The sequence below is a fragment of the Mesoplodon mirus genome (genome assembly GCF_964341445.2).
Source record: "Mesoplodon mirus genome assembly, chromosome: 11".
NCBI classification, from domain to species: Eukaryota; Metazoa; Chordata; class Mammalia; order Artiodactyla; family Ziphiidae; genus Mesoplodon; species Mesoplodon mirus.
In genome coordinates, this window is record NC_138987.1 from 60,941,698 (window position 1) to 60,969,023 (window position 27,326).

General features: G+C 48.9%; 1 protein-coding gene across 5 annotated transcripts in view; it reads right to left on the reverse strand.

The window, feature by feature from the left end:
• Window positions 1-27,326, reverse strand: part of BAZ2A (bromodomain adjacent to zinc finger domain 2A) — a 34,497-nt gene that overhangs the window by 6,727 nt on the left and 444 nt on the right. The window contains exons 1-20 of one of the 5 annotated variants that reach the window (XM_082636794.1): window positions 26,417-26,493; window positions 22,846-22,931; window positions 12,277-12,414; window positions 10,091-10,681; window positions 9,060-9,158; window positions 8,343-8,561; window positions 7,394-7,894; window positions 7,205-7,265; window positions 6,046-6,154; window positions 5,775-5,876; window positions 5,395-5,605; window positions 4,013-4,113; window positions 3,672-3,737; window positions 3,257-3,490; window positions 2,865-3,119; window positions 1,400-1,614; window positions 1,036-1,110; window positions 659-839; window positions 495-554; window positions 153-297 (exon numbers count right to left, since the gene is read on the reverse strand). In XM_082636794.1, the coding sequence (XP_082492920.1) occupies window positions 153-297; window positions 495-554; window positions 659-839; window positions 1,036-1,110; window positions 1,400-1,614; window positions 2,865-3,119; window positions 3,257-3,490; window positions 3,672-3,737; window positions 4,013-4,113; window positions 5,395-5,605; window positions 5,775-5,876; window positions 6,046-6,154; window positions 7,205-7,265; window positions 7,394-7,894; window positions 8,343-8,561; window positions 9,060-9,158; window positions 10,091-10,681; window positions 12,277-12,412 (3,361 nt within the window). In that variant the 5' untranslated portion in view covers window positions 12,413-12,414; window positions 22,846-22,931; window positions 26,417-26,493. Of the gene's footprint in view, window positions 1-152; window positions 298-494; window positions 555-658; window positions 840-1,035; window positions 1,111-1,399; window positions 1,615-2,864; window positions 3,120-3,256; window positions 3,491-3,671; window positions 3,738-4,012; window positions 4,114-5,394; window positions 5,606-5,774; window positions 5,877-6,045; window positions 6,155-7,204; window positions 7,266-7,393; window positions 7,895-8,342; window positions 8,562-9,059; window positions 9,246-10,090; window positions 10,682-12,276; window positions 12,415-22,227; window positions 22,376-22,845; window positions 22,932-26,416; window positions 26,494-27,326 lie in introns of those variants that run through there. The other 4 variants (XM_082636793.1, XM_082636791.1, XM_082636795.1 and 1 more) reach the window with 4 other exon arrangements.

Here is a 27,326-nt window from a genome sequence, read left to right on the forward strand (position 1 = left end):
GGTAGGCAGTCCTACTCCAGAGCCTGTGCTCTTAACCACACTGTGCTATACTGATTCTCATACAATGAAAGAAGCCCAAGACAACTAGGTAGAGGAAAAGGAATCGTTTAACTTTGGTTAGGACTCAATTCAGGGTCCTACGACACACCTACCTAAGCTCCCCTCTGTTCCTTCCACAAAGATACCAGTCAAATAGGGCAACACCCAGTAGTTGCGTCTGTAGCGGTCCTGACCCAAGGAGACTGCCCGAAGCATCTGGGATGAGTGAAGCAGCTTTTTGCGAAAGAAGAGCTGACGCTGTGTAGGCAGTGGAAAAGGAAGATGAATGAAAAACACACTTCCAGGGTGACAGTGGTGACTTCATCCAGTATATGGGAGAAGGGCAATGGCTCTCAGCTTCCCTATAGAATTGATACCATCTGGGCCTAACTCATAAGGAATCAATCCTCACCCAGCCCCTATCTCCAGCTCCTGGGAGGTTAGAAGCACAATACCTTGCTGAGTTTTTCTATCTGGCGCTCTAGCTCTGGGATGCTAGATGCTATGACATCAACCTGGGGAAGAAACAAGTGGACAGCAAGAGAAAGGGAATCATCAGATTCAAGAAAAAGAAATAATCTGTTTTCCAACTCCCACTTTCCTTGGTCTGGGCTAGTACCTCTCCATCTCTTCGACCCCTACGGCCATGGACAGCAGCTGTAGTCTCCTCCTCTTCCTCCTCTTCCATGCCACTGGTCTCCTCCATGATCCGAGAACTGCGCCTCCGCCCCAGGCCTTCCTCCGGCCCCTGCAGCTCTACCTCAGGTCGCCCAGTTCGCTTGGCCAAAGCAGTTTTCAATCTTGATGTAGACAGATTAAGGGAAACCGTGGTGAGGAACATGATACCACCACAAAAGAAACACCGTGAAGCTAAGCAATCCCAGGCCCTGGGGTAAGGTCCCAACCTCAGGGGAGGGGCTAAGGACACTGAGTTCCAAGCAAAAGTCCTGGCTATGCTTCACTCTTTCCCCCTTCTCTCCTCTGTCCTGTCCCTACCTCCGGAGCCGGCCTTCAACAATCCACTTGTTTTTCCTGTAGCTGGACATACTCTCCAGAGTCTTGTCAATCTCACTGCAGGGGAACAGGGAATGGGATTTTGAGGGAGAAGTGGCAGCACATACACAAAAGAAGGGAGGCTCAAGGGTAAAGGGAGTTTCATCCTAGAGCCTAGATTGGATGAACGGCAGAGGAAGGCTTGGATTCTCCCAGGGAAGAAAATTAGATTCAGTCGTAAGTCACACCAGCATGTCCAGAGCACGGCAGTGGACACACATCGCCGAGGATTTCTAAATGGCTAACCCCCTCCCCCATCCCATTCTGACCAAGGCACACAATAACCATCCCCACCCCTGCCCCTCACTTGATGATGAGGGTGGAGCCATTGAGCTCATGCACAAGGAAGGCCAGGACAGCAGCCTTCTGCTGGGGCGGCTGGGCTTGAAAAGGCTGGGTGCGCAGGCTGTCGCAGAGGGCTGGCTCCACTCCATACGCCATGAGGAAGCAGCGCAGGATCTCAGACACATTGTCTCTTGTTAGTGGGATCTCGGACACCTTCTCCCCCAAGATCTTTAAGGACTGTTTGGAGGAGAGCATGATAGGAGTTAAGAGAGAAAGAGGAACAACTCAAGTTGGTGAATCTGGAGCAGGAAAATACAATAGAACTACGGGGTTAAGATAGGAAAAGAAGAAAAGAATGAAAGTTGATAGGACAGATGAGAGAAGGAAAAGGACAGGTGTAAAAGAAAAGGAGTAAATTAAAGGAAAATGAACAAAGTAAGCAGAGGGAGGTCAGAAAGAAAAAGAAATAGAAGAGAAAAAATATATGGAAAACAGAAACAGGAAGAAACTACAGATCTTCCTCCACTTGTCCCTGGAGAGAATGACGAGAGTCAGGACCTAAAACCTTAAAGCAGTGAGTAGAAGTAACCCAGGAGAAGACGCAATAAATTACCAGAAGGGCTAGCATGTAGTATACAGATCTTCCTCAACTTATGATGAGGTCATGTCCCAATAAATCTATCATAAATTGAAAATGTTGTAAGTTGAAAATGCATTTAGGGCTTCCCTGGTGGCGCAGTGGTTGAGAGTCCGCCTGCTGATGCAGGGGACACGGGTTCGTGCCCTGGTCCGGGAAGATCCCACATGCCGCGGAACGGCTGGGCCCGTGAGCCTTGGCTGCTGAGCCTGCGCGTCCGGAGCCCGTGCTCCGCAACGGGAGAGGCCACAGCAGTGAGAGGCCCGCGTACCTCAAATAAAAAAATTAAAAAAAAAAAAAAGAAAATGCATTTAATACACCTAATCTACAGAACATGACAGCTTAGCCAACCCTACCTTAAGCACGCTCAGAACATTTAAATTAGCCTAGAGTTGGGCAAAATCATCTAATGCAAAGCCATTTTATAATAAAATGTCGACTATCTCATGTAATCTACTGAATACTGTACTGAAAGTGAGAAACAGAATGGCTGCATGGGTACAAAATGGTTGTAAGTGTATCAGTGAACACATGGCTGACTGGGAGGTGTGCCTTGCTGCTGCTGCCCAGCATCATGAGAGAGTATCGTACTGTGTTTCTCTAGCCCAGGAAAAGATCAATATCAAAATGTGAAGTACAGTTTCCACTGAATGAGTATCACTTTTGAACCACTGTAAAGTCGAAAAATCATAAGTCAAACCACTGTAAATTGGAGACCATTTGTATATCTCCCTTCACTTGTCCTGATCATTTTGGGAAGGGGCTTTCATGTGTTTAACTTAAAGAGAAAGCAAAACCGAGAAAAGCACGGATTCCAGGCCCTCTGAACCCGCCCAGGAAAGGACCTCACCTGACAGTAGGAAGGCAAGCCAGGATCATAGAGCGCAGCTTTCAGGAGCCGCACCAGCAGATCTTGCACCTCGCCCAAGCTGTCGCCTTGACACAGGAGTCCCTCCTGCAGGACCCCCAGGCTAGGTACGTCTTTGGCAGGGTCGAAGCCCAGCACCTTGCCGAAGCTGTGCAGGAACTCCACAATGGTCAAGCAGTCTGAGAAGGCCCCACTAGGCAGGATCAGACCAGGGATGCGTGAGAAGTCAGGCAGGGGCTGTAGAGATAAAAAGAGGTAGGGTGTTCTGTCAAACATATGGGAAGGCAACAGTCTGGATATCTAGGAGACTCTTCCTTTCACAGAAGTGTCTTCACGGATGGCCCCTCCAGGACCTGTTACTCTCCCCTCACTACCTGGTGGTCAGTCAGACACATGTCCTCTGTGGGCTTCTTCATCTCCTCCAAGATCATCTGCTGCCTCTGCCGCTCCTCCAAGCGCCTCTGTGTGGCCAGCGCTTTATCTGCTTTACAGGCTGGCTTGGCTTTGGCCACCTCCTCCTTTTCCTTCATTTTTACCTTCTCCTTCTTCTCCCTCTTGACTTTTTCCTTCAGTTTTTCCTGCTTTGTTTTTACTTTCTCCTTCTCAGCCTAGCCACCCAAGGGAGAGAGGAATCAAGAGTGCCATAAAGATTCAAGTCACCACCCTTTCCAGGTCCCCGTCCTCCCCACCTTACACCCAGAAACATGACTATAAAACGAGACCAACTCACACATCTTGCAAAATCAGTTTGGTGACTTCAAAGTTATGCTTGTGGGTACATGCACCTACCTTCGATTTCTTCTTGGCCTCCTTCTGCTTTAAGCTCTTGGTCTCTTGTTTCCTCTTGCTCTTGGCCTGTAAACCATAAGGGAAGTCATTTCTCCTCAAACTCTGAAAGCATCACTGCTTTAACTAGCATTCAAAAACAGACAAGGGTACTGGGGAGGAGAGGTGAGACATGGGATGAAAGGTTGGCAATGGATCAATTCTCTCACCCTGGAGATGCTCACATTATTCCTGAATAAGCCCAATTCTCTAAATGGCGAGTGGCAGACGTGGGAGAAGGAAGAGAAGACAGAGCAGCTGTAGGAAAAGTTAACCTACTGTGTAATCTCTCTGATGTCCCTCACCTGCCCTTGGTTAGTAGTCTGACACTCTCCCCGTTGTACCTTCTGCTTCATCTTCTTCTTGATTTTACTCATCTTTGCTCTATCTTCCTCATTCAGTGTTTCTGTGAGGGCAGAAAGAAAAATGAAGAGTGAGGCAGGCAGGCCAAGCTCCAGCATCCAGGGCAGCACATGCCTGTCACAAAGCTGGCCTCCGAAGCAGCTCCCTGAAGAATCCAAAAGTTTGTGGGGTTTTTTTGGTTTTTTTTTGTTTGTTTTAAGTATACATAAAATGTTGGAGAAAAAATGTAGGAGAGGCACCTGCTATAGAGATAGCACAAAGAACTCAAATGGTATCTCCTGCCCAGAAGCACCAGCCCTGGAACACTAGACTGCTTTAGAAGGGGTCCTAGAGGCCAAAACAGCAAAGTAGCTTATAGCCTGTCTCTCCCCCAGGCTATCTGACAGATTGATTTTAGAACAAAGAAAGGAAACAGAAAAACTGCCAGGGAAAGCAGGTGGTCTTGAGTGGGAAGCACCAATTAAGCAAGAATGTGCCAGAAAGCAAGGGCCCAGATAATGGACACTTTAGCAGAATCATATCAAATTGACATAGCTATTGCGTATGCTCAGCTCCTATGTCTTGCTCTACTAAAAGGTCTGAATTTCTTCCTTTTTGGAAGACAATATTGAAGTGTGATTCTGCAAACAATAGTGTTTCAGAGTTGGTGTTTTTGATATGACAGTACCTATCCTATTCTGGCATAGAAACAGTACCACCACATCTGTACAGCAACCCTCTAAGTTAGACAGGTATTACCTGCAGATGAACCACTATAGGCTTTTATTAAAATATAAGTGACTTGCTCCAGGTCATACAGTCAGAATCTGGCAGAGCTGGAACTCTGAATAGGAGACCGATGACTCCAAATTTTTTCAAATTTATACTGTATCAGGGCAAGTGCAATATTTACTGAAAAATTAGACATTTCCAATCTGTCCATCCCACTAAAACAGTGCCAATTATCTTTTGGATTCAGATGTGAATTCTGAACCTCCATGATGGTGGCAATGAGTAAGGTAAGAGTATATGTACGAGACAGCCAAAACCAGTAAGATAAGTAAGAAGCTGAAAGATGGAAAGAAAGGACATGAAAGCCCTCTCCTCTCATAACTATTTTTGGGAACCGCTCAGGCTCCGCTAGTAAGAGAGTAACTCAGGAAAGAAGCTGGTTGTAAAAGAAGTACCACAAAAGTGCTGGGACCCTGATGCTGCTTTCCAGAGAGGGGAAGGTGATTCAGACTCATTTCTTCCAGATGTCAGTCACACTCCTGGGAAACCCAGGCATTAGCAATTCATCAACATTTCAGATACCTCAGAGAGTGAGCAGAATCCCCAATCGTACCTTGGGCCTCCAGTTTCTTTAGGAGGCGGTTGTCTGTCTTATTCAACAGCTCAGTGATTTTGACCTTGGGTGGCCGACCTCGGCCCCGTTTCACCTTGGGGACGTCCTTGGTCTTGGCCTTCTCAGTGTTTCGAGGTCGGCCCCGTTTCCCAGTAATTGCCTGAATCCTGGATGGGATCTCCTCTGCTGAGAGCTGTACCCACTGCAAGCCCTGAGGTAATAAGGAAGACTCTGTTACAATGGGAGGGAGTCTGTGCAAGCCACCAGGCCCTCTGAACCATTCAATGCCCAAGAATCTCCAAATCCCATGAGAGGAAGCTGCAGCTTGTCCATCAACCCTTTCTCAGACACAAAAGCATATTTAACCCTTGGGTGTGCACCTCTGGTGTGTCTCTCTCTTCAAAGAAATCACCAACAGGCATACGGGGACTGAAGCTGAAGTGCTCACGGCGGACGTTGTGTACCACATTGCGGCTCAGGTACTGTGAGGAGGAGGTACAGTGGCATCAGTGAAGTTACAGCCCTACCACACCTTTGGCCAGCAATAGCACAAGCAGAACAAGCCCCAGAGCAGACAACGCCAGCCTGTTGCCACTGGGCCCAAAAAAGGAGTCTGTGCTTTCCTAAAAAAGTCCACGAAAGCTACATTACCTTGATCACTTCTGGGAACTGTTTCATCCTCTTCCCACAGGGGCCATAATACCAGGTCTCCCCCTGCCATCGGTGGCTGCCCTTCTTGATGCGCACCTCTCTCCGCCACCTGCCAGAGAAGCACACGGGCCCTGCCGCCAGGTCACACCCCTACCCACTCTCAAGCCACCCAGAAGCCAAGCCCAGTGAGCAGATGGCCCGCCCCACACCTGTCTCACTAGAACTGCATGTAGATGCAGAGGTTCCTGAGATACAAGCTTGGCCAGAAGGCAGGCCTGGGCCACAAGCCCCTCAGCACCACAGGGGAAAGCAACACACCAAACTGCACAAGCCCAGAAAGACCTCCACCCCTCCCTTCACAAAGTCAGTGAGATGAGCAGCCAGAAACCCCCTCCCTAATGCCATTCAGGGCAAATTACTGGGTTTCCACTAAAGAGGATGAAAGACCTAAGAGAATAAAGGCAGAAGAGACAGAGGGTGGGGAGGCAAGCAGAAGAGTAAACTCACTGCTGACTCCATGAAATGACTCCGTAGAGGCCAGGGTTTAGTAAGGAACTCTGTGTTCTGAGCAACAGAGTATGCTAAGACTAAGCCTTATCTTTCAAAACTTAAAGCAGAACTCAGACTTGGTGATCACAAGTAGCCTACAGGGGCGGAGGTGGGGAAGATCAGGAAGGCAGTTATTCCTATAAAGCCCTTGGTGTGCTGGCTTGTTCATTCTGGTCTCATACTGTTCCTGCCCTTAAAGTGCATTAAAAAAAAAAAAAAAAAACCCAATTCATGGGGACTAAGCCACTCCCCATTCACTGCTATTCCTTCTTTAAGCATATAGGACAAGGTAACTCATTTGGACATCTGAACCCTAGACCCACCAGCTGAATTTGGAAAAGATAACAGAAGTAGCCCCTTGAGGAAAAAACTGAGTGGTCACAAAATGAGGAAAGAATGGGTGAGGGGAGGAAGACCATGCGAGGGGAAGAAAGGAAGCCTAAGAATCTCATGCCCAGAAACATTATCACTGCAGGTAACTATCCTTTAACCCATTCTTGTCTAGCCCATTCCTCCCCATCTCAGATGAGAGGAGCTCCCTTCCCTTTTTCCTAGAGTCATTCATTAAATGTGTCAAAGGTCGATGCATGTAGCAAACTAAAGCATTTACCCATGTTGGAGGGGAAGACGGACTTCTTCTGGGGTAGCAATACGTCTCCTCAGGACATCACCTTGGGGAGGAAGATAGGGGATACCCAAGTTAAGAGTTCAAGCAAAATACTGAGATGACAGGCCAGTGAGGAAGGGCTAAATGCCACGAGACAGAAACTTTTCCTGGAACCAGAATCTAGACACTCACCACTACCAGAGGGAGTGACTCCTTCTCCAGTGATCTCTTCCAGGTCAGCAGTTGTCTCAAGGAAGCTGCTGACATTCTTATCTGCTGGGGAGGCTGCTGGGAAGACAGCTGCTGGGGAAGGTACGGGGGAGGCTTTTGGGGAGGTCATTGGGGAGGCCACTGGGGAGGCCGTCAAGGAGACTTCTGAGGAGACGGGTGGGAGGGCTGCTGAGGAAGTTGGAGAGACTGTTGGGAAGGCTGCCGGGGAGATGGCTGGGGAAATTTCTGGGGAGGCTGTTGGAGAGACTTCTGGAGAGATTTCCGGGGAGGCTGCTGGAGAAACCGCCAGGGAGACTGCTGGCGAGGCTGTTGGTGAGACCGCTGGCGAGGCTGCTGTACGGAGCTGAAGAGTGGATGACTGGTCAGGGGCTGGCTGGGTCAGAGATGGTGGGAAGTCTGAAGCCTGAGTCTCCATCTCTTCCTGTTCTGCATCACTGCCATTATTCAGGTCAAAGCTAGTATCTAGAATCCAAAGGGACAGGATGGCTAAAGGAAGAATGATCATATAAAACAAGAGAATCTACTCAGACAAACCTAGACGAAGCTAAACAAGGTTACTTCAAGGGCTTTCCCCTAGTGTTGGAAAGAGAAATAGCCTCTGGCTCCCTTCCCCACCATTCACGAAGGTTAAAGGGCAAAGCTGCTGCCGTCACTGTGTGAAGAAAGACCTCTCACCTGGAGCCAGTAAAGGCCTCTGGCCTCCTGTTCCCTGCAAACTCCAAGTCTCACCCCACAAGTTCCTTTGGGCACAGGGCAGAAGTCAGAGTGCCTTTTGAAGTCCCACCATACACTGTTCCATGGCCTCTTCAGCTCCCAGGAAGGTGCTCTCACAGATTTCCCACCCCTAAGGCCTGTTCTCTCACCTTTGCCCAGGTCAAGGACTTTCTCTGTCCTAGCTCTCCTCACTTACCTTGCAGAACAGACTCCCCAAGGACAGGTGGAGAGGTGGGGCTGGCAAAGATAGAGGCTGACGTTTGACTGTCATCTGCCAGGAGACTGAAGGCAGTGGTATTATTGAGGGAAGGACAATCGAGGGCAGAGATCACAGGGCTGTCCTCAAGAGGCAGCTTGTCCTCTGCACCCATCAGCTCCGTGTCATCTATACCATAGAGTCCTCCAGTCACTGGCTCTTCAGGGGTGGAAAAATCAGAAAGCAAGAGTTAAGAAATACTAGTCTGAATATATCCAGTTTTAGTTCCTATGGTGTGAAGCTTCCTTCTAATATTAGGGAAAGGCAAGGCAATGGTTTCTACCCACAGATCAACACAAAATTCTAGCATCTACCATAAAATAGGCCTTTCTTATATTTCAGCGGGGTAAAAGGTAATCGTTCAATGGCAAGTTAGTGAGAACCCAAATAGCCCATCTGTGTGGTAATAAGTCCCTATCCAGGGCTCTTGGCCAAAAGGAACACTGGGAGAGAACCTGGGAAATGAACCAATTCAGCTCAGAGTGCAGTTGGCCCAGTCAGGCCTGTGGCATGAAACTGTGGTCTGCACAGGATCATCTAGAGACCCCAGTGCCCCAGATTCCCAAATACTTTCCCTGGCTTACTAACTCTTCCAGGTGGTATAAGCTGGCTACCCTCTGCATGGATATGTTGAAGGGAGCCGATCTCCAAGCCTACCCGGTGCCAAAGTGTTGAAGGGCTCCAGAGAGACTTCACTGAGGATTGGAGTGTCTTCCAGTTGATCAGGAAGATGTGAAGGATCATCTAAGCAGCTCACTGTGGGATCAGGGACCAAGACTGAGACCTCTTGGTGTAATGATTCCACAGAAGGGACAGAGCCGTTGTAACCACACATCTTTAGTTCTAGGAAATCCCAGGAGAGGGCAAAAGTCAAAATCAGTGCCGTCAACGGGTTCAGTTAGCTATTAGTGGCAATCTTTGCTAGAGGGATGGATGTTCATTCTTTCAACATTTATGGGTCCCAGTTCTATGTTGGGTACCGATCATACCGAGAACTTTTGAGTATGCAAAGATGTGCGAGGAAGATCCTGCAGCAGGTAAAGAGGGGAAAGAAGAGTGGGGTCTGAGACAAGAACCCCATCATGTTCTCGGCTGTTTCCCCCATCCAGTTAAACAGAGAAAACAGCCTGTGATTTTACAGGGTGGTCACCCTTATATTTGGAATCAATAGCAAGCTAAGCATTTATCTATTCTGAGGGAAAGATGAGAGGGACTGCACATGCACCTATGCTAACAACAACAAACAAGAAAGGAAACTGTGAGTAGACAAGCCATGGTGTGCTCTGCCTGTTCCTTCCCTCCTGCACGTGCCAATCACGACTTAGGGCTCAGCCCACTTTAGCCGCCAGTCTGGCCCTGCCACAGTCCAATCACATTGGCCTCTTTGCCTCCTGCTGATGCCCCACCCCCTTCCTATAACTCAGAAGAAGGCTTTCTTGACGCAGGGTGTCTGCTGGGGCTGTTCCGGGCTCGCCCACCTGCCCTCTCCTGAAATACTTTGCACTCCCGCTCTGAGCTGCTGCTGCCACAAAGACACCAGCCACTTGGCTCTGCTAATCACCAACATGCAAAGCAGCCTCCACTGCAGAGAGCTGGAAAGACAAGTTTTCCTCACCTCAAAAAGCCACTGCACCCCCCAGAGCCCCAGTTTCCCTCCCCCAGCCCAGCTCCCAGACCCCCAGTTCTACCTGGCTGCTCCTCCTCCAGCTCCAGGCTGCCCACCAAGCCGGCGCCGTTCTCCGCCACAGCGGAAGTCAGCGCCTTCTCTGCTGCCTCAGCAGGATGGATACCACTGCCCACCTCCTGGGAGGGTGCAAAGGTCTGGACGCTGGATCCCAACATAGGAGAAGTCTGTGGGGAGGTGAAAAAACTAGGGGGTCCATTGGGCATCACCTCAAAATTCTGGTCAGGAAAGGAATCGTATAGTTCCTGTGAATCGAAGTTAAGCCCCATGGGACTCTGGGTACCGTTGGCCCAGAACTCTTGGCTCCCAGCCCGAAGGTTAGTGTTGTGACTTGGGGATGAAGGTTGCCGGCTGCCCCCAAGGATGCCGTTGAGTGGGTACTGTCCCCCCGAGAACTGGGAGAGAAGGGGTGGGTCCTTGAGGTTGCTGCCAGGATTGGCAGGTGGGTACTGTGAGTAGTTCCAGAGACAGTCATAGGCCACGTTGGGGTGATGGAGGTGTGAGGTGCTGGAGGAGTGGGGAGCAGAGTTCAAAATCCCTGAAGTAGTGTGAGATACAGTAGATAAGCCATTAACATTCACATCCCCATTCAAACCTGGCAGAGAAGGAGGGAAAAGGGTCAGTTACAGCTATGTATGCGAGCAACACTATAAATTCTACTCAAGGAACAGCACTGACTAGAAAAAGGGAAGGTGAAGGGGTGGGGGATTCCCCCTCTACTGTATTTATAGTTTTTTGGTCTCCAGGGAACACCAAACCCAGATGCTCCTGGGTGGAAGCTTAGCAATTGCTGCTGAAGCTGCTGAGTAGGGGGCTGGGGAACTCTCCCAGCCTACCACAAGAGCAACCAGCAGAGAGCTGGCTGCTCTTGATGCTCAGGGTTTTTCAAAATTTTTTTTTTTAATGAAACTGTTCGCAGACGCCCTACAGTGACTTGCATTCTTCCCCACCCTCATTCCCTGCAGGAATTCTTCCCTTGGAGTGGCATGACTGAACTCTCTGCCCCCCCACCCCCCGCCGCCTTCCCCAGTGCCTGTTTGCCCCACAGTGGCACCAGAAGGGACAGCCTCCACCTCACTGGCACATGCAGATCCAGCACTTTGTGCTGGGCTAAGAATAGAATTTGCAGTCACCACAGCAGAAAGATCCCAGCTCGGAAGGCTGGGCTTGGCCCCTCCCCATAGGCACTGGAGGGGAATACGCTGGGGGCCGGGGTGGGGGGGGGTGGAGACTCTGCATGAGCAGTATGCAGACTTCAGTTCTCAACACCAATGGCAGACTCTGGATTGGAGAGCAATCAAATAAAAGGAACCAAAATACTAAGGAAGCTTCAGGGGACATGGTGGGGAGCAGTCCTCCAGCGAAATAAGGGAGTTTCTATCTATCTGCAACCCCCTTGTGAAAGACAGGAGGGAGTCGTGGTTAAGTATAAGCCTGTGGCAGTATTTTTCTGCTATAAAAGGAAGGAGGCAAACATTGGTGCCTCACTCTGCTTCCAAGCATAAAGTACCTGAAACCAAGGCAAGATTAGAGAGGTACTTGGCAGGGCCATGGTACAGAGCAACTGATAAGCCAAATCCAGAAAAAGCCCTGATCCTGGCAGCAACACTTCCGTCTGGAATTATAGATGTTTCTCTCTGGGGAACTAGGTAAGAATTAAAACTCTCCCTGTCCCTATCTTCTATCCACAAGGACAGGAGGTGGCACAAGCACTTCAAGCATCTGCTCTCTTCTCTGCTGCACAAACTAAAAGGCAAACACATCCCAACCTTCACCCAACTCCTCCACCCCCAGTCCTAAGGGAGGGCTACTCCAGCCTCTAAAAACAGCTTCTCAGAGGGCTGGCCCTTTATCTCTTTCTCACGGGTCCAACCTGGTTATCAGAAGCAGCAGCCAGGGAACAGGGCTGACAGAAGAGCAAGCTAAGATGAAAAGGCCAGTATGTTTTTCTAATCCCTTCCAGCCTTAAAATGAAAATTCGTGTTGTTTCCATAAACCCCTAGAACTTGTTCTTGGAAGTTTGACTTCTCTCCAGCAGCTGGAGTTCTGAGGATTCACTTCTTCCCTTCCCACCTGGCATAAAAGAGAGCTGTTGTGAAGTAGCTAGTCCAGAGCCAAACCTTATCCCATCAACCTGCTCTAAAGGAGCGATGCCCACTCCCTCCCAGGCCATGTGGCCCTCACACTCACTTTTCCCTTGCTGGGGGAAGTTCATGGGAGACCCGTTAGTGTAGAGCCCCTCCCCTGAGGAGGGAGAGGGTTTCAGTCCTGAGGCAGCAGGTGCAGGGGGAAGGCCAGTAAAGTTAAAATGGTCGTTTGCCTCCATTTCTGTAGGACGGGAGAGAGAGGGGAAAAAAAATACTGGCGGTTAAACAAGGTTATGTCACCTGGAATCTTCTAGAGGGAATGCCCCCTCCCCTCCCTCTACTTTACTTACCCTTCTCCTACCCAGGTACTGGATTGGGAGGGAGGGGAGTTGTTGGGGGAGTGGGGAAGGAGAGAAGAGAAGAGGAAGTGGAAATATACTCCTAACCTGGGCAATGACCTTATAGAAACAGTGTTTTAAAAAGTCAGAATTGTAGAGATAAAAAAAGTTAGGAAGAAAACCAAGATACACACCTAGAGGAGTCTTCCCCCTGTATAAGCCCCACCCTCTTAACTCCCAGCCCAGGTTACCCCTCTATGTTAGATATTAGCCCTCAACTGCAACATTTAACATTCTCCATCCTTCCCTCCCGCCCCCCCCGCCAAGGTAAGGCCAGAGTCCCACTCTCAGGGTATACAGAAGGTTCTCAAAGCCATCTTTTTGACAGAAAAGCATGGACCTGTTGGCAGAAAAAGCATGTTTAATACATATACTGTTTTATTATTATAGTTGAGTTAAGCAATTACCACGTTATCCTATCCATAGCCCTAGACATCTGAAGAAGATAGTATAGTTAACTGAGTAAAGGAATTTGAAAAGAATACATTTCAGGAAAGGTGACCATAATAGCAAAAGTCAAATCATCCAGTAACATGTCTACTCCTTTTTCATGGGAAATACCATGCTCTCTAAGAACAGAGCTCACAAAAGTGTCAGAGCTGGAAAACTGATCCAATAAGAGAGTGTCCCAAGGAACAGTATTCTGTTATGTCTACTGTGATTACTTCCCCCTGTTTTGGTTTTGTGGCTTAAATGTAGATGGTCACTGAGAGAACAGCTTGGTACCTAAAGTTGTAAAGTGCAGCGGTTCACTGGGGAGTAGTATGGTCAAAAAGCTCTTTACCCTCTCCTGAATATGATGAGGTGATATACTACTAGGAATGATGATGAGAATAAATTTACCTTCGATAGAGCAAAGAGAAGAAGGAAGACGACAGAAAGCAGAAGCTAGAATGACTGGCAAAGTCTGATACATCAATCAGATACTTATGATGTACTAGAGCACACTAATTTGTTATGTGAGAGACATGATCTGTCTTGATACAGAAAAAGCAACTCCTTTGGTTACCACAGAAGAGTAAAGGACAGAAGAGTTCAGGTATTAAGATTTCTTTATCAAGCTCCCAAGATGAGATAATAAGCAGACCTAGGTGATGTTTTAAATAACCTCTTTAAAAAACAAACAAACTATAAGTAAAGCTTTTAAAAGGATGAATAAATCAGTTAAGAACACATAAGACCACTGCCCAAGGTTTGCAAGAATCATATTCTTGAACATGCTAGATAATGCAAATTAGCCACCATTAGGTGAATCTAACATAATTCTGAGCATGAAATATAAACCCTGTACAGTATACGGCATGATAGCTATAAGATTTTCCATGCTTGGGACTTCCCTGGTGGCAGTGGTTAAGAATCCACCTGCCAGTGCACGGGACACAGGTTTGATACCTGGTCCGGGAAGATCCCACCATGCCGCGGAGCAACTAAGCCCATGCGCTCTAGAGCCCGTGCTCCGCAACAAGAGAAGCCACCGCAATGAGAAGTCTGCGCACTGCAACGAACAGTACACCACCACCCCGCCCCGCTCGCAACTACAGAAAGCCCATGTGCAGCAACAAAGACCCAACGCAGTCAAAAATAAATAAATATAAAAAATTAAAAAATAAAAAAAGATTTTCCATGCTTAATACCATAATTGTCTCTACCTTTATCAATTTTAACTGGAATTTAAAAAATAAAAGCAGGGGCTTCCCTGGTGGCCCAGTGGTTAAAGAATCTGCCTGCCAGTGTAGGGGACATGGGTTCGAGCCCTGGTCCAGGAAGATCCCACATGCTGTGGAGCAACTAAGCCCGTGCACCACAACTACTGAGCCTGCGTGCCACAGCTACTGAAGCCCACGCAGCTAGAGCCCGTGCTCCACAACAAGAGAAGCCACTGCAATGAGAAGGACGTGTGCCGCAAGAAAGGGTAGCCCCTGCTTGCCACAAGAGAAAGCCCGAGTGCAGCAAAGAAGACCCAACACAGCCAAAAATAAATAAATAAATAAATTTAAATAAATAAATAAATAAATAATAAAAGCGATTTGCATTTTGTCAATTTAAGGGGGGGAAAGTTTTTAGGATAAACTCATTTCCCATACAGGATTTCCCATCTTCACTCTAAAATAAGCAGCAGACCCAGACTTGCTATGCATCAGTGAAGAAACTCGGTCTCTACAGAAGACCTCAGGGGCCCCCAGGATTTCCTTATAGTTAAAGACCATCCTCAGCACTAAGGGATCTGAAAAATAAGCGTCATGAGATTAGTGACCCTTCCAAAATGAAAGACACCAAGGTGGAAAGTTCATTCGCTATACTCTAGGTTAGGTTCCTTCCAAAGCTTACATCACAGGGAGGACTTCCCTGGAGGTCCAGTGGTTAAGATTTCACCTTCCAATGCATGAGGTGCGAGTTCGATCCCTGCTGGGGGAGCTAAGATCCCACTTGCCTCTCGGCCAAAAAACCAAAATATAAAACAGGAGCAGTACTGTAACAAACTCAATAAAGACTTTAAAAATGGTCCACATCAAAAAAAAAATCTTTAAAAAACAAAACAAAACAAAGTTTACATCACAGGGAATTCCCTGGCAGGCCAGTGGTTAGGACTTGGTGCTTTCGCTGCCAGGGCCCAGGTTAGATCCCTGGTGGGGAAACTACATGCCGCCAAAAAAAAAAAAAAAAAAAAAAAGAGGACATTCAGGGATTCATTTCGCAAGTCTAGAAATGCTACGCCTGGAGAGCCAATCTCATCTGATCCCCACATCTCCTCTCCCCCAGTTTTATGCACAGCCACACCTCTGCTGTGCGCTGGACTATATTCTCCCACTCAATGATAGGCCACAGTTCGTTTTTCCTTTTTCTGTTTGAATCCATGAGGAAACTAGTGACCTTCTCATCTCTGCTACTCTGGGACAGTATAGCATCTCCTGTCTCATAAATTACATACTAATAAGCATAAATGGATGGCTTACAGAAATTAGATAAGTAAAAGGAATGGGAAGTTATCCAGTGCCTGAGGTCTGTTTCCCCAGGAGCCTCTACTGAGGGGTCATCAGGACCACAATCATTTCATTTATTAGAAGCTCCCTAGAGGGACTTCCCTGGTGGCGCAGTGGTTAAGAATCCGCCTGAGAATGCAGGGGACATGAGTTCAATCCCTGGACCGGGAAGATCCCACATGCTGCGGAGCAACTAAGCCCGTGCGCCACAACTACTGAGCCTGTGCTCTAGAGCCCGCGAGCCACAACTACTGAAGCCCACGTGCCACAACTACTGAAGCCTGCACGCCTAGAGCCCGTGCTCCACAAGAGAAGCCACCGCAGTGAGAAGCCCACGCACTGCAATGAAGAGTAGCCCCCGCTCACCACAACTAGAGAAAGCCGGCGCAGCAACGAAGACCCAACACAGCCAAAAATAAAATAAATAAATAAATTTAAAATTAAAAAAAAAAAAAAAAAAGAAGCTTCCTAGAAACATAAAATACTCCGTGCTGTGCAGTGAGATCAGTGCAACAACAGTGAGCTCTAGGTGCAAATCCCAGCTCTACTACCACTAGCTGTGTGACCCTGAACAAGTTACTTAATGTTGCTGAGCCTCTACTTCATCATTAGTAAAAATTTTAGTACTCACCTCCAGGGCTTGTGAGGATTAAATGAGAAAATCTATATAAAGGACCTGGCACAGCATCTGTCACCCAGCAAGCACTCAATAAATTTTAGCTATTATTATTAGACAAAAAAGAGTAAAAACTATTTTTTGTTTTTAGTTTTTAAAAAGATAATCATGTCCAAAGGATCAAAATATAATTTAAAACCATTACTATTTTTACTAGCATGGGAGATACTACAAAACCAGGGATGATCCTCCCAGCCAGACTTCCTTGTATGCAACTAGACTCTTGATTTCAAGAGAAGTTTTGCATGTGGAATCTTAGTTCCCGGATCAGGGATCGAACCCAAGTCCCCTGCATTGGCAGCAAGGAGTCTTAACCATTGGATGTCTAGGGAAGTCCCTACACTCTTGATTTCAGATGTCACTTAAATATGGGATCACATTATAGGAACGCAAAGAAAATGTGGGCAGCTCCTCTCAGCAATAAAACCAGGGTTATTTTATTTTAACCTTCCTACCCAAGATGCTTTTCACAATAAAGCCTGAAGGTAAATTATGTCTTCCCATCTAGAGCTAGTAAGAACAGTAAAGCAAAGGAGAGTGTCTCCCTTTGAACTAATGGGATTTTGGCCAAATGAAAAGAGAAATCAGTCAGTGCCCAACCCCCAGAATAGTAGACAGCTCTCCTGACCAGGAAGTACAATCAGGCCAGCACCCAGCCCAGTCCCAGTAGTATGTAAATGGATCTCTTAAGGACCTCTAAGCTTCATTTATAAGAGTTAAGGGACATTGCCCCTTAAGCTTGAGGCAGTAAAGCTCTTGCCACATGGCCAAATAGGCTGCTCTTTCTCTCAGTTGCTATTGAAGAGTTACTATTCTGTGGACATGTGACATGGTTTTGACAGAAAAGGGCTGACAATGCACAGTGTTGAAACAAATGTTACAAATTTCAACACTGTTGCAGGTGCCCTGACCAACCCTAACACTCAGACCTCTGAGGCTACCCCCAGAAAGACAAGACACATTAACACCATCTAGCTGGACACTTGAGCAGTCCCTGCAGCTCCTTGGTTCATTCTTCCCATATAGAATACTAAAATTCCACAAATAGAGAAGTTTCTAATTTTGTGGGGTGGGGAGAGATTTCAAATGTCTATCTTTACTAAACAGTGAATGTAAATCTTGCAGTAGAGTAAATAAATCATACTACTACATTTTAGATTTGTAATTGTGAATGTTATGAAGGATACTTCTGAACTCTACACATCTCTGGAATCATCCACCATACTCTAATACAGTGGTTCCCACCCAGGGTGATTCTGCCCCCAGGGGACATTTAGTTATTTAGAAAGGTAGATGCTACTGGCATTTAGGAAATCAAAGCTGGGGATGCTCCTAATCTTGTAATACACAAGACAGCCCACTACAACAAAGGATTATTTGGTTCTTGTTCAATCAAGAGCAAGGTTGAAAACCCTGCTCTACCACAAAAGCTGCCTCATTTCCCATTTCTACGCCATACCCTGGGGAAGATCCCAAAGTTTTCACTACTCCCAATTCCTGATGCTGCAAACAAGCATGCCTTCACTTTCAAATCTAAAAACTCCTTCCTGGCTAAGCTGTCTTCCTCCACCAAAAGAGTTCCAAGTGCCAAGCCACAAAATCAACATGCCTTCTTCCCCAGTAAGGACAGCCCATTCAGACAGCCCTGGTAACAATCTTCCCTTGGAACCCAGACTCAGACTACAGCCATACCGACTGAGGCTCATTCTCTCAAAATGTCCTTTCCTTAACCCCCTTTTCCTAGTCAGGACAGTGAGGCAGAAGGAAGATGATGTAAGAAGGAAGGTTATTTTCCTAAGGGAGGCTACTCAAAGACAACTGCCATGTCCAGGCTGCACAGAAGAACACAAAGATGATTGTTCTTTGTCCTTATTTCTTCTATACTATGTAGGTTCTACAGCATCAACCAGAAATTAAGTTCTACCATCATATCTCCAGCACTTAATATAGTGCTAAGTACATTAAAAAAATGAAAGGAAATACTCGTTGAACTCATAGATTGAGTAAATGAATGAGTAAATCTGTCTTTTCTGTCACTACCAACTTATTCATCCAATAAAGTTTGTGATTTTTGCTCCCACTATTCTCAAGAGAACCAAAAAATTCAGCTTCATTCTTCACAGAGATAATTTCTAGAGGGAAGAAAGGCCCCAAATCTTGACATATTTTAGACAGATGTCTCATGCAGAAAATAAGGCCTGGAAACAGGGAAGCATGATTTAACTGAACACTCAAGGTATATAGCAGGTTTTAAAGTACTTGGTGACTTTATAAAGGAACCATACACTAACAATCTAGGCTAGGTTTTCTGCCACAGCTCTGGTCACTTCACTGTCAGAGGACTGGAAATGCCTTTAAATTGCAGGACACTAAAAACCACACTCCAGAGGTTGTAACAAGGTTATTTCCCTTTCAAGCTCTGACTGTTTCTCAGAATTTCAGCTCTAACAGTTAATGACTTCACCCCTTCCTTTAAAAATCTATCCCCCTCCCCCCTAAAAAAAAAAAACTGAGCTGAGAAGGCAGGTTATACAGTGCCCAAGCCCAAGAGACCAAAAGTAGCAGTACCACTTGTCTCTTAAGAACCCTCACGGTTTTTGTTTTTTTCTGGCCGCACCTCGCAGCTTGTGGGATTTTAGTTCCCCGACCAGGGATCAAACCCAGGGCCTTGGCAGTGAGAACGTGGAGTCCTAACCACTGGGCCGCCTGGGAATTCCCAAGAACCCTCATGCTTTAGTTTTTAATGAAACTAAACTTTGCTAAACTGTTTGGTAATATTTTCATTATGTAAAATTCCCCTTTAATTATTCTCTTTAACTAGGAGAAGGACAGAACACCACGTAACGATAACACAATGCTACTTCTACTGCCAGTGACCCAATCCAAGAACAATCTCCAGGACTCTTCAAAGAAGACAGGTTTTTTGTTTTGCACAATTTTATAAATCTCAAAATTATGAAGACCAAAAAGTTGGTGAAAAATGGTCCCTCTGACCAATGTGCAGCAATGCTGAGAAAGTATTAATCTTAGGCTATGAGGTATATGAGGACATCCATATCCTAAGAAACAAATCAGGAAGATTATCTGCCCCAGGAAATCCTCAAGAGTTTTATACTTCACTCTATGTCCTAGGAAATAAAAACTTTGGCATTACTGCCTCACTGTACACATCTCACACAAGGTCAAACATCCTACCGGTTATTGGACTAACTTCCACACTATTTTAACTGTATTTTATTCTTTTAGTAAAAGAATATAGCAGACCTCTTCAGAGGTGATAAGAAAGGTCAACATCAGCAAGACACAGTAACCCTAACAAGCTTTGCTTCTCTCTTGGCAACACCTGATTCCAGAACCACAAGACTGCAAGATGAGCCTCTCAGGGCGTTCTAGATTTCTGACTGGCTCTGAGGTCGGCGCACATAGTTCTCCCTACACCTCAAATTTTTACCTTTACGGAGAGGCTTAAAAAAAAAAAAAAAAAGTCAATATTAAGAAATCCACTTCTCTGAGAGAAATATGCATCCACTTTACAAAAAGGCCATGAAAGGTTTACTTCATTCAGCTTTCTGATCAGTCGTGTATCAAATGAAGCCATAGCTATCTACTTTCTCAAAATCAACTTTTATTTCTCTTAAAGAGTCCAAAGAAATAAGAGTAGTCTTTCTCCTTCCTTCATTCTTTTAACTTCCACCAGGGAAAATCAATTTACTATTCTGTCAGGCCCCAGTCTAGGTAAACAAAGGTTGAAGAATGGGGAACTTAAAATCACTGTCAAGAAAGCAACTCAAAGGAACCAATCAGTCAAGCAGAAGGGCAAGAAAAAGGACAGTGACACTGAACTCGTTTTTACTGTTTCCAGACTATCAACCCCAACAGCCCCAGTAAAAGGAGCAATGATGCTATCTTAACAGTGCCACATAATCATATATGTCTATCTGGTCCTATCCTGGACCTTTAATCTAAGAATCTACAATCCAGGTAGAAAATACTGAAAAGATTATTTAAATGTTAGGCTTAAGCAGTTTTCAGGATAGTCCAAATGATCTCACCTCTCAAAACAGAAAATTCTGTGGCCAACTCACCTCAAACCAAACCCAGGGTCTAACCAAGTGCCTGGGGCACAGTACACACAGTCATCACTATATGCTATAGTAGAAATCTCCTGGAGTTATCAGGTGGGAAAAAGAGAAAATCTGGACACATGACTTTGCACAGAACAAGGGAAAAGCTTAGCCCTCTCCACGAATGGTAATAAGACAGAAGATGTCTTTTATGGACTGAAGCATAAGTCATATGATAACTAATTCTCCTAATTACTTGGTACAGCAGAAGGTAAACCCTCCCCTATGTCAACTAACAGGCTTCCCACAGGGACTTATCCTTAGGCTAGAATCACCAGTGAGGAACAAGCCCACCACACTCACTCTGAAAATCAGTCCCTATCGCCCCCCACAAACCCCACTCAGTTTAATCTTCCCCATTCCCCCCTCTTCTTCTACTTCTCAGAATCAACTTCATCACGTCACACGCTCACTTACTCAAGTGCTCTGCAATACAGAAACTGTCATACTTAAGAATATATTTAATATTCGTATGTATATAAGAATATATATTAAGCAGGATCCCAAAAAGCCACTCTCATGACACAAAAGATCCCGTCTTCCTGACAGCTCTCTACACCGAGGGAATTTGCATCACTTGTGTAGCCCTGCTGGTGGATGAGTGAGTTTGATTTTTCTATGACCTCTAGCTCAGGGGGAAAAAATCCAGACAGGGAGACAGAGATGCTTTGGAGGGGGGATTGGGATCAGGGAGTCAACTGCAGTGACTACTTCCAGTTGACAAATTAAGTTTACAAAAAAAAAAAAAAAAAAAGTCGAACGAAGGACTCTCAGACCACATGGTTGGCAGGATCCAAGCTTGCCCGAAGGCCTCAGAAAATGAAACCAAATCTGATTAAAATGGACATTTCAAAACAACGAGAGACGCAGCAGCAAACGCACAGCTGCCATTTCCCGGCCACTTCCTGCGGGAGGCTTGGGGGAGGGGCTGTTTGTGTACAGATGGAGGTGGAAGCTATCCCCCAGCATCGCCCCCCGAAGGATGCAAATCTCCCACTCCAATAAATCCTACAAAGGATGACTGCTGTTGGCATTGCCTTCCCCTGAAAATTGGGAACACCAGGAAAGAAAGGGATGATGCGGGATCATCTTTTCTGCCACGGAAACGGGGATCCCCTTAGTGAGGGATCCCCCTTGGAAAGGGCTCCCTCTTCATTCTTCTCTCCGGCCCCTAAGGCCGGCTCAAATCCGTACGCCTCAGCACCGGCCCTATCAACCCCCATCCCTGGAGTGGCGGATTCTCCCGGGACTCGGGGGCCCCAGGCCAAGCACAGCTCCACTCCAGCAAGGCCCTCTCCTGCTCGCCAAGCTCAAGAGAACGTGCACCCCACCTCCCCACCCCTCCGAGCGGACACCCCGGGACCCCTGGAAACCCCTCTGACCTCCACTCACCGTTGCCAAAACGCCCCAATCCCCATAAACGGAGTGTTTAACCCGTCCAGGGAACCCCCTCACCTACCCTTCGCACTCGGGCAATCCCCACCCAATCTGAAGAGGTGGAGCCCCTCCCGGGGATTCCACCCCGAGTCCCCCACAGGAGTCATCTCCACCAGCCAGGCGGCTTCTCCGCCTCCTCCTCGCAGCCGCCGCCGTCGCCGGGAACCTCCACAGCTCCTCCCGCTCCCGCCCCCGCCGCCCCATCCCGATCTTCTGCAGACCGAGCAGCCCCCTTCTCCTCCCACCCCCCACCCCCCCAGTGCAGGAAGACCCCCGCCCGGGGCTGGATTCTAAATGGAAATAAGCTCGAGTCGGCGTCTCCTCCCCCCACCCCCCGGCAAGGCTCTAGGCGGCTCCAGAGCTTCGGTTCCCTGAGGGAAGCCTCGGATGAAAGCGGGGCTCCCTCCCCTCAGGCCCCCAGCCACAGACCCAACAGACCTGAGGCGGCGGCGTCCAGCCAGGCTCGGGGCTTGTCTCTCCCCGGGGGACGGGCAGTTCACATGGCCTCGCTCCGGGCGCCAGGAGGGGAGGGGAACGCGGGGGAGGGGGTCTGGGGTCCGGGAGGGGGGAGGGGGACGCGGCTCAACCGCGGGGCCCGAGCGGAGCCAACATGGCCGGCGGGGGAGGAGTGAGCCGGAGCCGGAGGGGGCGGGGAAGCTGCGGCCGAGAGAGAGCCGCCCTCCGCGGCCTCCGCCGCCGGGTCCTAGCGCCTACCATCCCGGCTCCCCGACCCGGATCTGGGTCCTAGCGCCGCGGTGTCTCCCTAGCCTACCGGGAAGCTCCCTCTGCACTGTGCCTCATTGTGGGCGGTAGTCCTGCATCACACTGAGCAAACTGAAAGGCGTGCCCTGATCCCAAGGTTAACCTAAAAGACTAAACCAAATTTCTAGGACCGAGGCATGTGCCACTCCCCTAAGATCATTTCGGGGGCAGTTATTTCCCAGGCTGGGTAGTGGAAAAGTGGAAGTGTAGAAGCAGAAAGGTTAGTCAGGAAAATTCAGTCCTCGTGAAGGGGTGGAAAAAGGCAAGCTCCTGCTCCATCTGCTGCCCACTCACCTCTGTCCCGTGGGTGGCAGCCTGGTCCTGCCTGGATCACCACTTTCCCGGCGACATCTGCAAGGCTCTGAGGGTCGGGAAGATTCCTGTGGGTAGGAAAAGGAAGCTTGGCTCAGAGACCAGACAGGGAAGGCCTGAGTCTAGCCTAAACCTGGTCAGAGGGACAGGGAAGAAGCAGGAAAACTGACCAGCAAATAAGGTGCCCCAAATGTCCACCTATTCTATAGTTCCAGTATACTTTTTCTGATAGGGCTATATAACTAAGTGAAACCTTCTGAGAAGAGGAAAGAAAAATCTAGCAGAGGACTAGAGTTTAGCTATCACCTAAAACGTCTATTGCAGGGACCCAGAATGAAGAAAAGTGTCATACATGATGTTAGAATTTAGAGAATTTCTAGTTCAACATTCTCTTGTTTGGTAGATGAAGAAATTATGGCCTGAAGAGGTTAACCGACTTGTTCAAGGTCAAACTGTGGATAAAATGTGACTAGAAACCAGGTTTCTTTTCCTTGCAACTCAACAGACTTTGCAGGCTTCAAGATAATTCCCATTCAATTCATTGCAATGCAGTTGTACAAACAGTTGCCTAACTGTGCAAAACTCAAGCTGAATATTCTGGAAGAGGAACAGACAGAGTGGGGATGATGAAACTCTGGCAGGTTGGGGGGTCAACAAATACTTTTTCCTTTGGGAGTCTGGGGAGGAAGGAGATCTGAAAACTGGGTGGCGCCAGAGTAAGACAGGATCAAATACATTAGTCTAGATTGGATTTCCTTACTCCACGGGGGAGTGAGTTTTTCCTAAATTTGGGGGACAGACTTCACTCCCCACTACAAATGGCTCAGAGAAGCTAAGAAGGAAGTGAGCTTCAGCACAGCCTCAAAGTGTGTGGGCCAGAGAGAGAGGGGCTAAGAGGGTTGGGAGGGTTTCTGTCCCTCTCCTGAAAAAAGTAGATTGTCAGTGGGAAGGAGTAGACAGAAATCAAAATCCTTTTCTCCCCCATGACTCAGTAACAGATTTATAGGGTCACCTTGCATAAAAAATAAGGACCCCCAACAGCCTACTGACCTCAAGCCCCTGGGTAAAGAGGCCACACTCAGGGTAGAGGGGGTCCTTCTTTCTGGAGAAAGCAGGGATCCAGCAAACTTCTGCTAAGGAAGGCTTCCCCCCTTCCCAAAATAAAGACAGGTGAAGAAGAGAGCTCAGGGCATGGAACTGGCTTCCTAGAGGGCCGAGGAAGAGAGCTAGGTATCTTTTTTTAAATTTTCCTTTTCCTCTTTCTTTTTCCAGGGCAGATGAGGGAGAATCTTCCTACCTCCCGCCCCCAATCATAGGGCTGGCCAGTCGGAGGCGGGCGGCAGGGGAGGAGCCTGCGCCAGTCAGACGGGTGTAGCCACGCCCCTTCCCCCCCACCACACACCCACACACACCCACCCGCTGGCTCCACTCCGCTCCGGAAGAGCCGGTTACTCCTGTGCCCCACTGACTGCTCCCACCCCTTCCGAGCCCCAGGCCTAGTCTCCAGGGCAACCCCTAGGACTATCCCGGCCAGGAGCGATTGGGAAGAGGGGTGTTGGATAAGAGAGGGCCACCTGGGATTAGAAAAGAAAGTGGGGCAGGATCCATTCTTTCCCATCTGGTGCAGAAAGACTACAATCACCTTCCTCCTTGAATGAGACCCCCTCTCATCCCATCTAATCAGAGGTCTTCCTTGCTCTTTGAAGAAGGATGAGGGTGGGGTGTCAATATGCCAACAGCTGGGTGTTTACTTCTTGCCAGAAGCCACCCCAAGCAGCAGCTGTGCTTCTGCCCCCCATCCAGATGACAGAGGGCAGACTGACCCTTTCTGTCCCCAAACATTCCTCAATCCCATCAGATGTGGCCAATCACCCACCCACCCCATCTCCCTTTAGGAAGCTACTAGAAAGAGGAAGGGGCAAATGGTCTTTTTTTCAGCAACTTGTGAGAAGGGTACCTAGGGAATACTCTGAACCTCTCACAAGCCAGGCCAGTGGGCGGGTAATAAAGAGAATGGGGAGGGAGAAATTAGCACCTGCTCCCCCTTTCTCACCCTCCCTGTGCTCCTGCTGCACCACCCTGACTGGGGTCAGCTGCCACAGTGCGTGGCTCCACGCAGGAGCCAGATGGCTGGGGCTGGGAGGGGGAAGAGACAGAAAGGGAGAGAGAGGGCATTCATTTGCATCCCTCTGCCTCTCTCCCTCTCCCAGTCCAGGTACTACTGGAATTCAACCCCAAACACCACTGCTGACCACCCTCTCCTCCAGCCAGCTCCCTCCCAGCCTGTGAAACATGACTCAGAAGAGTCTGAAGCAAATCCAGACACCCTGTCCCCTCATTCTGGAGTGTGTTGTGTTGGGTGTAGCAGGGAATGCGAGCGCAAGAAGGGAAGGGGCAGGGCTAGGGTCGCAGCTGGATTTGCAGGGAGGGGGAATTCCCCAGTGGAGGTGGGGTAATTATTAAAGACCTCCCTTGTGCTCACTGGCTGAAGGGTTCACAGTGTTAATAGGGTCTAGTAGGGAGATGGCCCTCAACCTTGTAACCATTCCAACTTGTCCCCCTTCCCTGTCCAGGTTAATGGAAGACAGTCTCCTCCCCCTCCGTATTCTGGGGAGGCCAGATTCTCCTATAACACATCAAAAGGACCACAACTCATCCCTCTTCTCTCCAAATTGGTATGTGTCCCCTCAGATTCAGCACAGTCTTTTTTTAAACTCTCCAACGAGCTTCTCCATGCTGGTCTCAGAAGAGGATGGAGAAAGACCTAATTTCCTTAGGACTCCCTTTGCATCTGAATAGAGAAGGCTGGGCTTCCCAGGCTTTCCCCACCACCCCACTGCCCTTAGAGACTTAGTCCCAGAACCTCATCCACTGTCCCCCAACAGCCCCTTAAGCCCAGAATCACAAGATTCTGGATGCGCCCTCCACCATTCCCTGACTCTGGGGTAGGAGCGTTCTTAGGCTGGACCGGCCCACCCCAAGTCCAAGAGGGTCGTTCCCACCTGGGCTGGTGCTGAGGTCGCACCCCCAAAGTCCGGGAGAGATGGAGGGGGGTGAGGGCTACAGAAAAGCTTCAGATGGGAGTTAGTTGAACTTGAACTAAACGGAGCAGGGCCTGAAAGTGACTCTAGTCTATGATAGCCCCCAACCCCCCTTACTACGGGGAAGGAGAGTAGTTGGGGTGGCGGTTATTCCCCCTCCCACTGGAGGTTAGGATGGCGTGGGAAAGCGATGGTTCCAGAGGGGAGGAGGCGAAACCCGGACCGCGGGAGATTTTTCTGGCGAGGAAGGAGCGGGGGAGGGGGAGATCCTGGGTCCGGAATAGGAGGGGTACCCGGGAGAGGTTGGCCGAGAGGCGTGAGAAGCCTCCGGATTCCGGTCGCAGAGAACAGGGGAGAAATGGACGAGTAGATAGTGCGGGGGAGAGAGGAAGGGCAGCTCCCGCAGGGGGAGGTCAGATCCCGAGTCCAGGGCAACGGGGATCCCGGGACAGGGGACCGCAGGGGCGGCCCGCCCGGGGGCTCTGGGACCAGACGTGGGTGCCGGGCCTCACCTGGAGCAGGGCCGGGCGGCGGCGGCGGCGCAGGTGGCCGAGCCGGGCGGCGGCGGCGCCTCCTCCCCCAGCCCTGGGCCGGCGGCGGCGGTGGCGGGGTGGTGTGGGGGGGAGGTAGCACTTAAAGGGACAGGAGCTACTGGGGTAGGGACGAGCGCTCGGGTAGGGCTGTCGCGAAGAATCCGCTGAGGGAGGGGGAAGCGGGTGGCGTCTCCTAGAGGCCTGAACCAGGAAGGATCCCAGATGGAGGAAGAGAAGAGATCCCAGGAAGAAGAGACAGAAACTTCTGCGGTGAAGTGGGGGATGGTGGTGGGTCCGAACTGGAGGACCTGGGAGAGCTCCACCCGCTCTCCGGAGGCACCGGCAAAGATCTCTTCACAAAGGAGGGCCAGGAAGGCAGTGAGAGTCGCAAGGACTCCGGAGGAATGGAGGTGTCGGAGAGGGAACTCAAGGCCGAGCGTGCTGGGGGTAACACACAGCAGCCCTACTAGATGAACAGGTTCCCTGTGTTTCAGCTCCTCAGGGGCTCAAGCCCTACAGCCGTGGAGAGACGCAGCCTCCTTCCCCCAGCACGACCCAAGTTTAAAAACTTCTGCAATCAGGAAGCCAGGAGGGCAAAGACCTCCCAGGCCTTTCAACCTCAGTCCTGCCTCTCTCTGTCTTCTCAGTGACTGAAGCATGGGGGTCGCCAGTAGCAGCCCTAGTGAGGCTGGTGTGGGGCCGTGAGAATCGGCTTTCTTCTAGTTCAGTTCTCCCCCAGCCGCCACCACCCTTGCGGCAACCTCTGGGGCAACAGGAAGCAGCTGCTCGGTGCAGCCCCCCACCTGGTGGTGGGTCAGGGTCAGGGAGGGAAGAGGGCAGGGACTTGAAAGGCAGGGGAGAAAACAGGGGGAGAAGCACTTAAAAATCA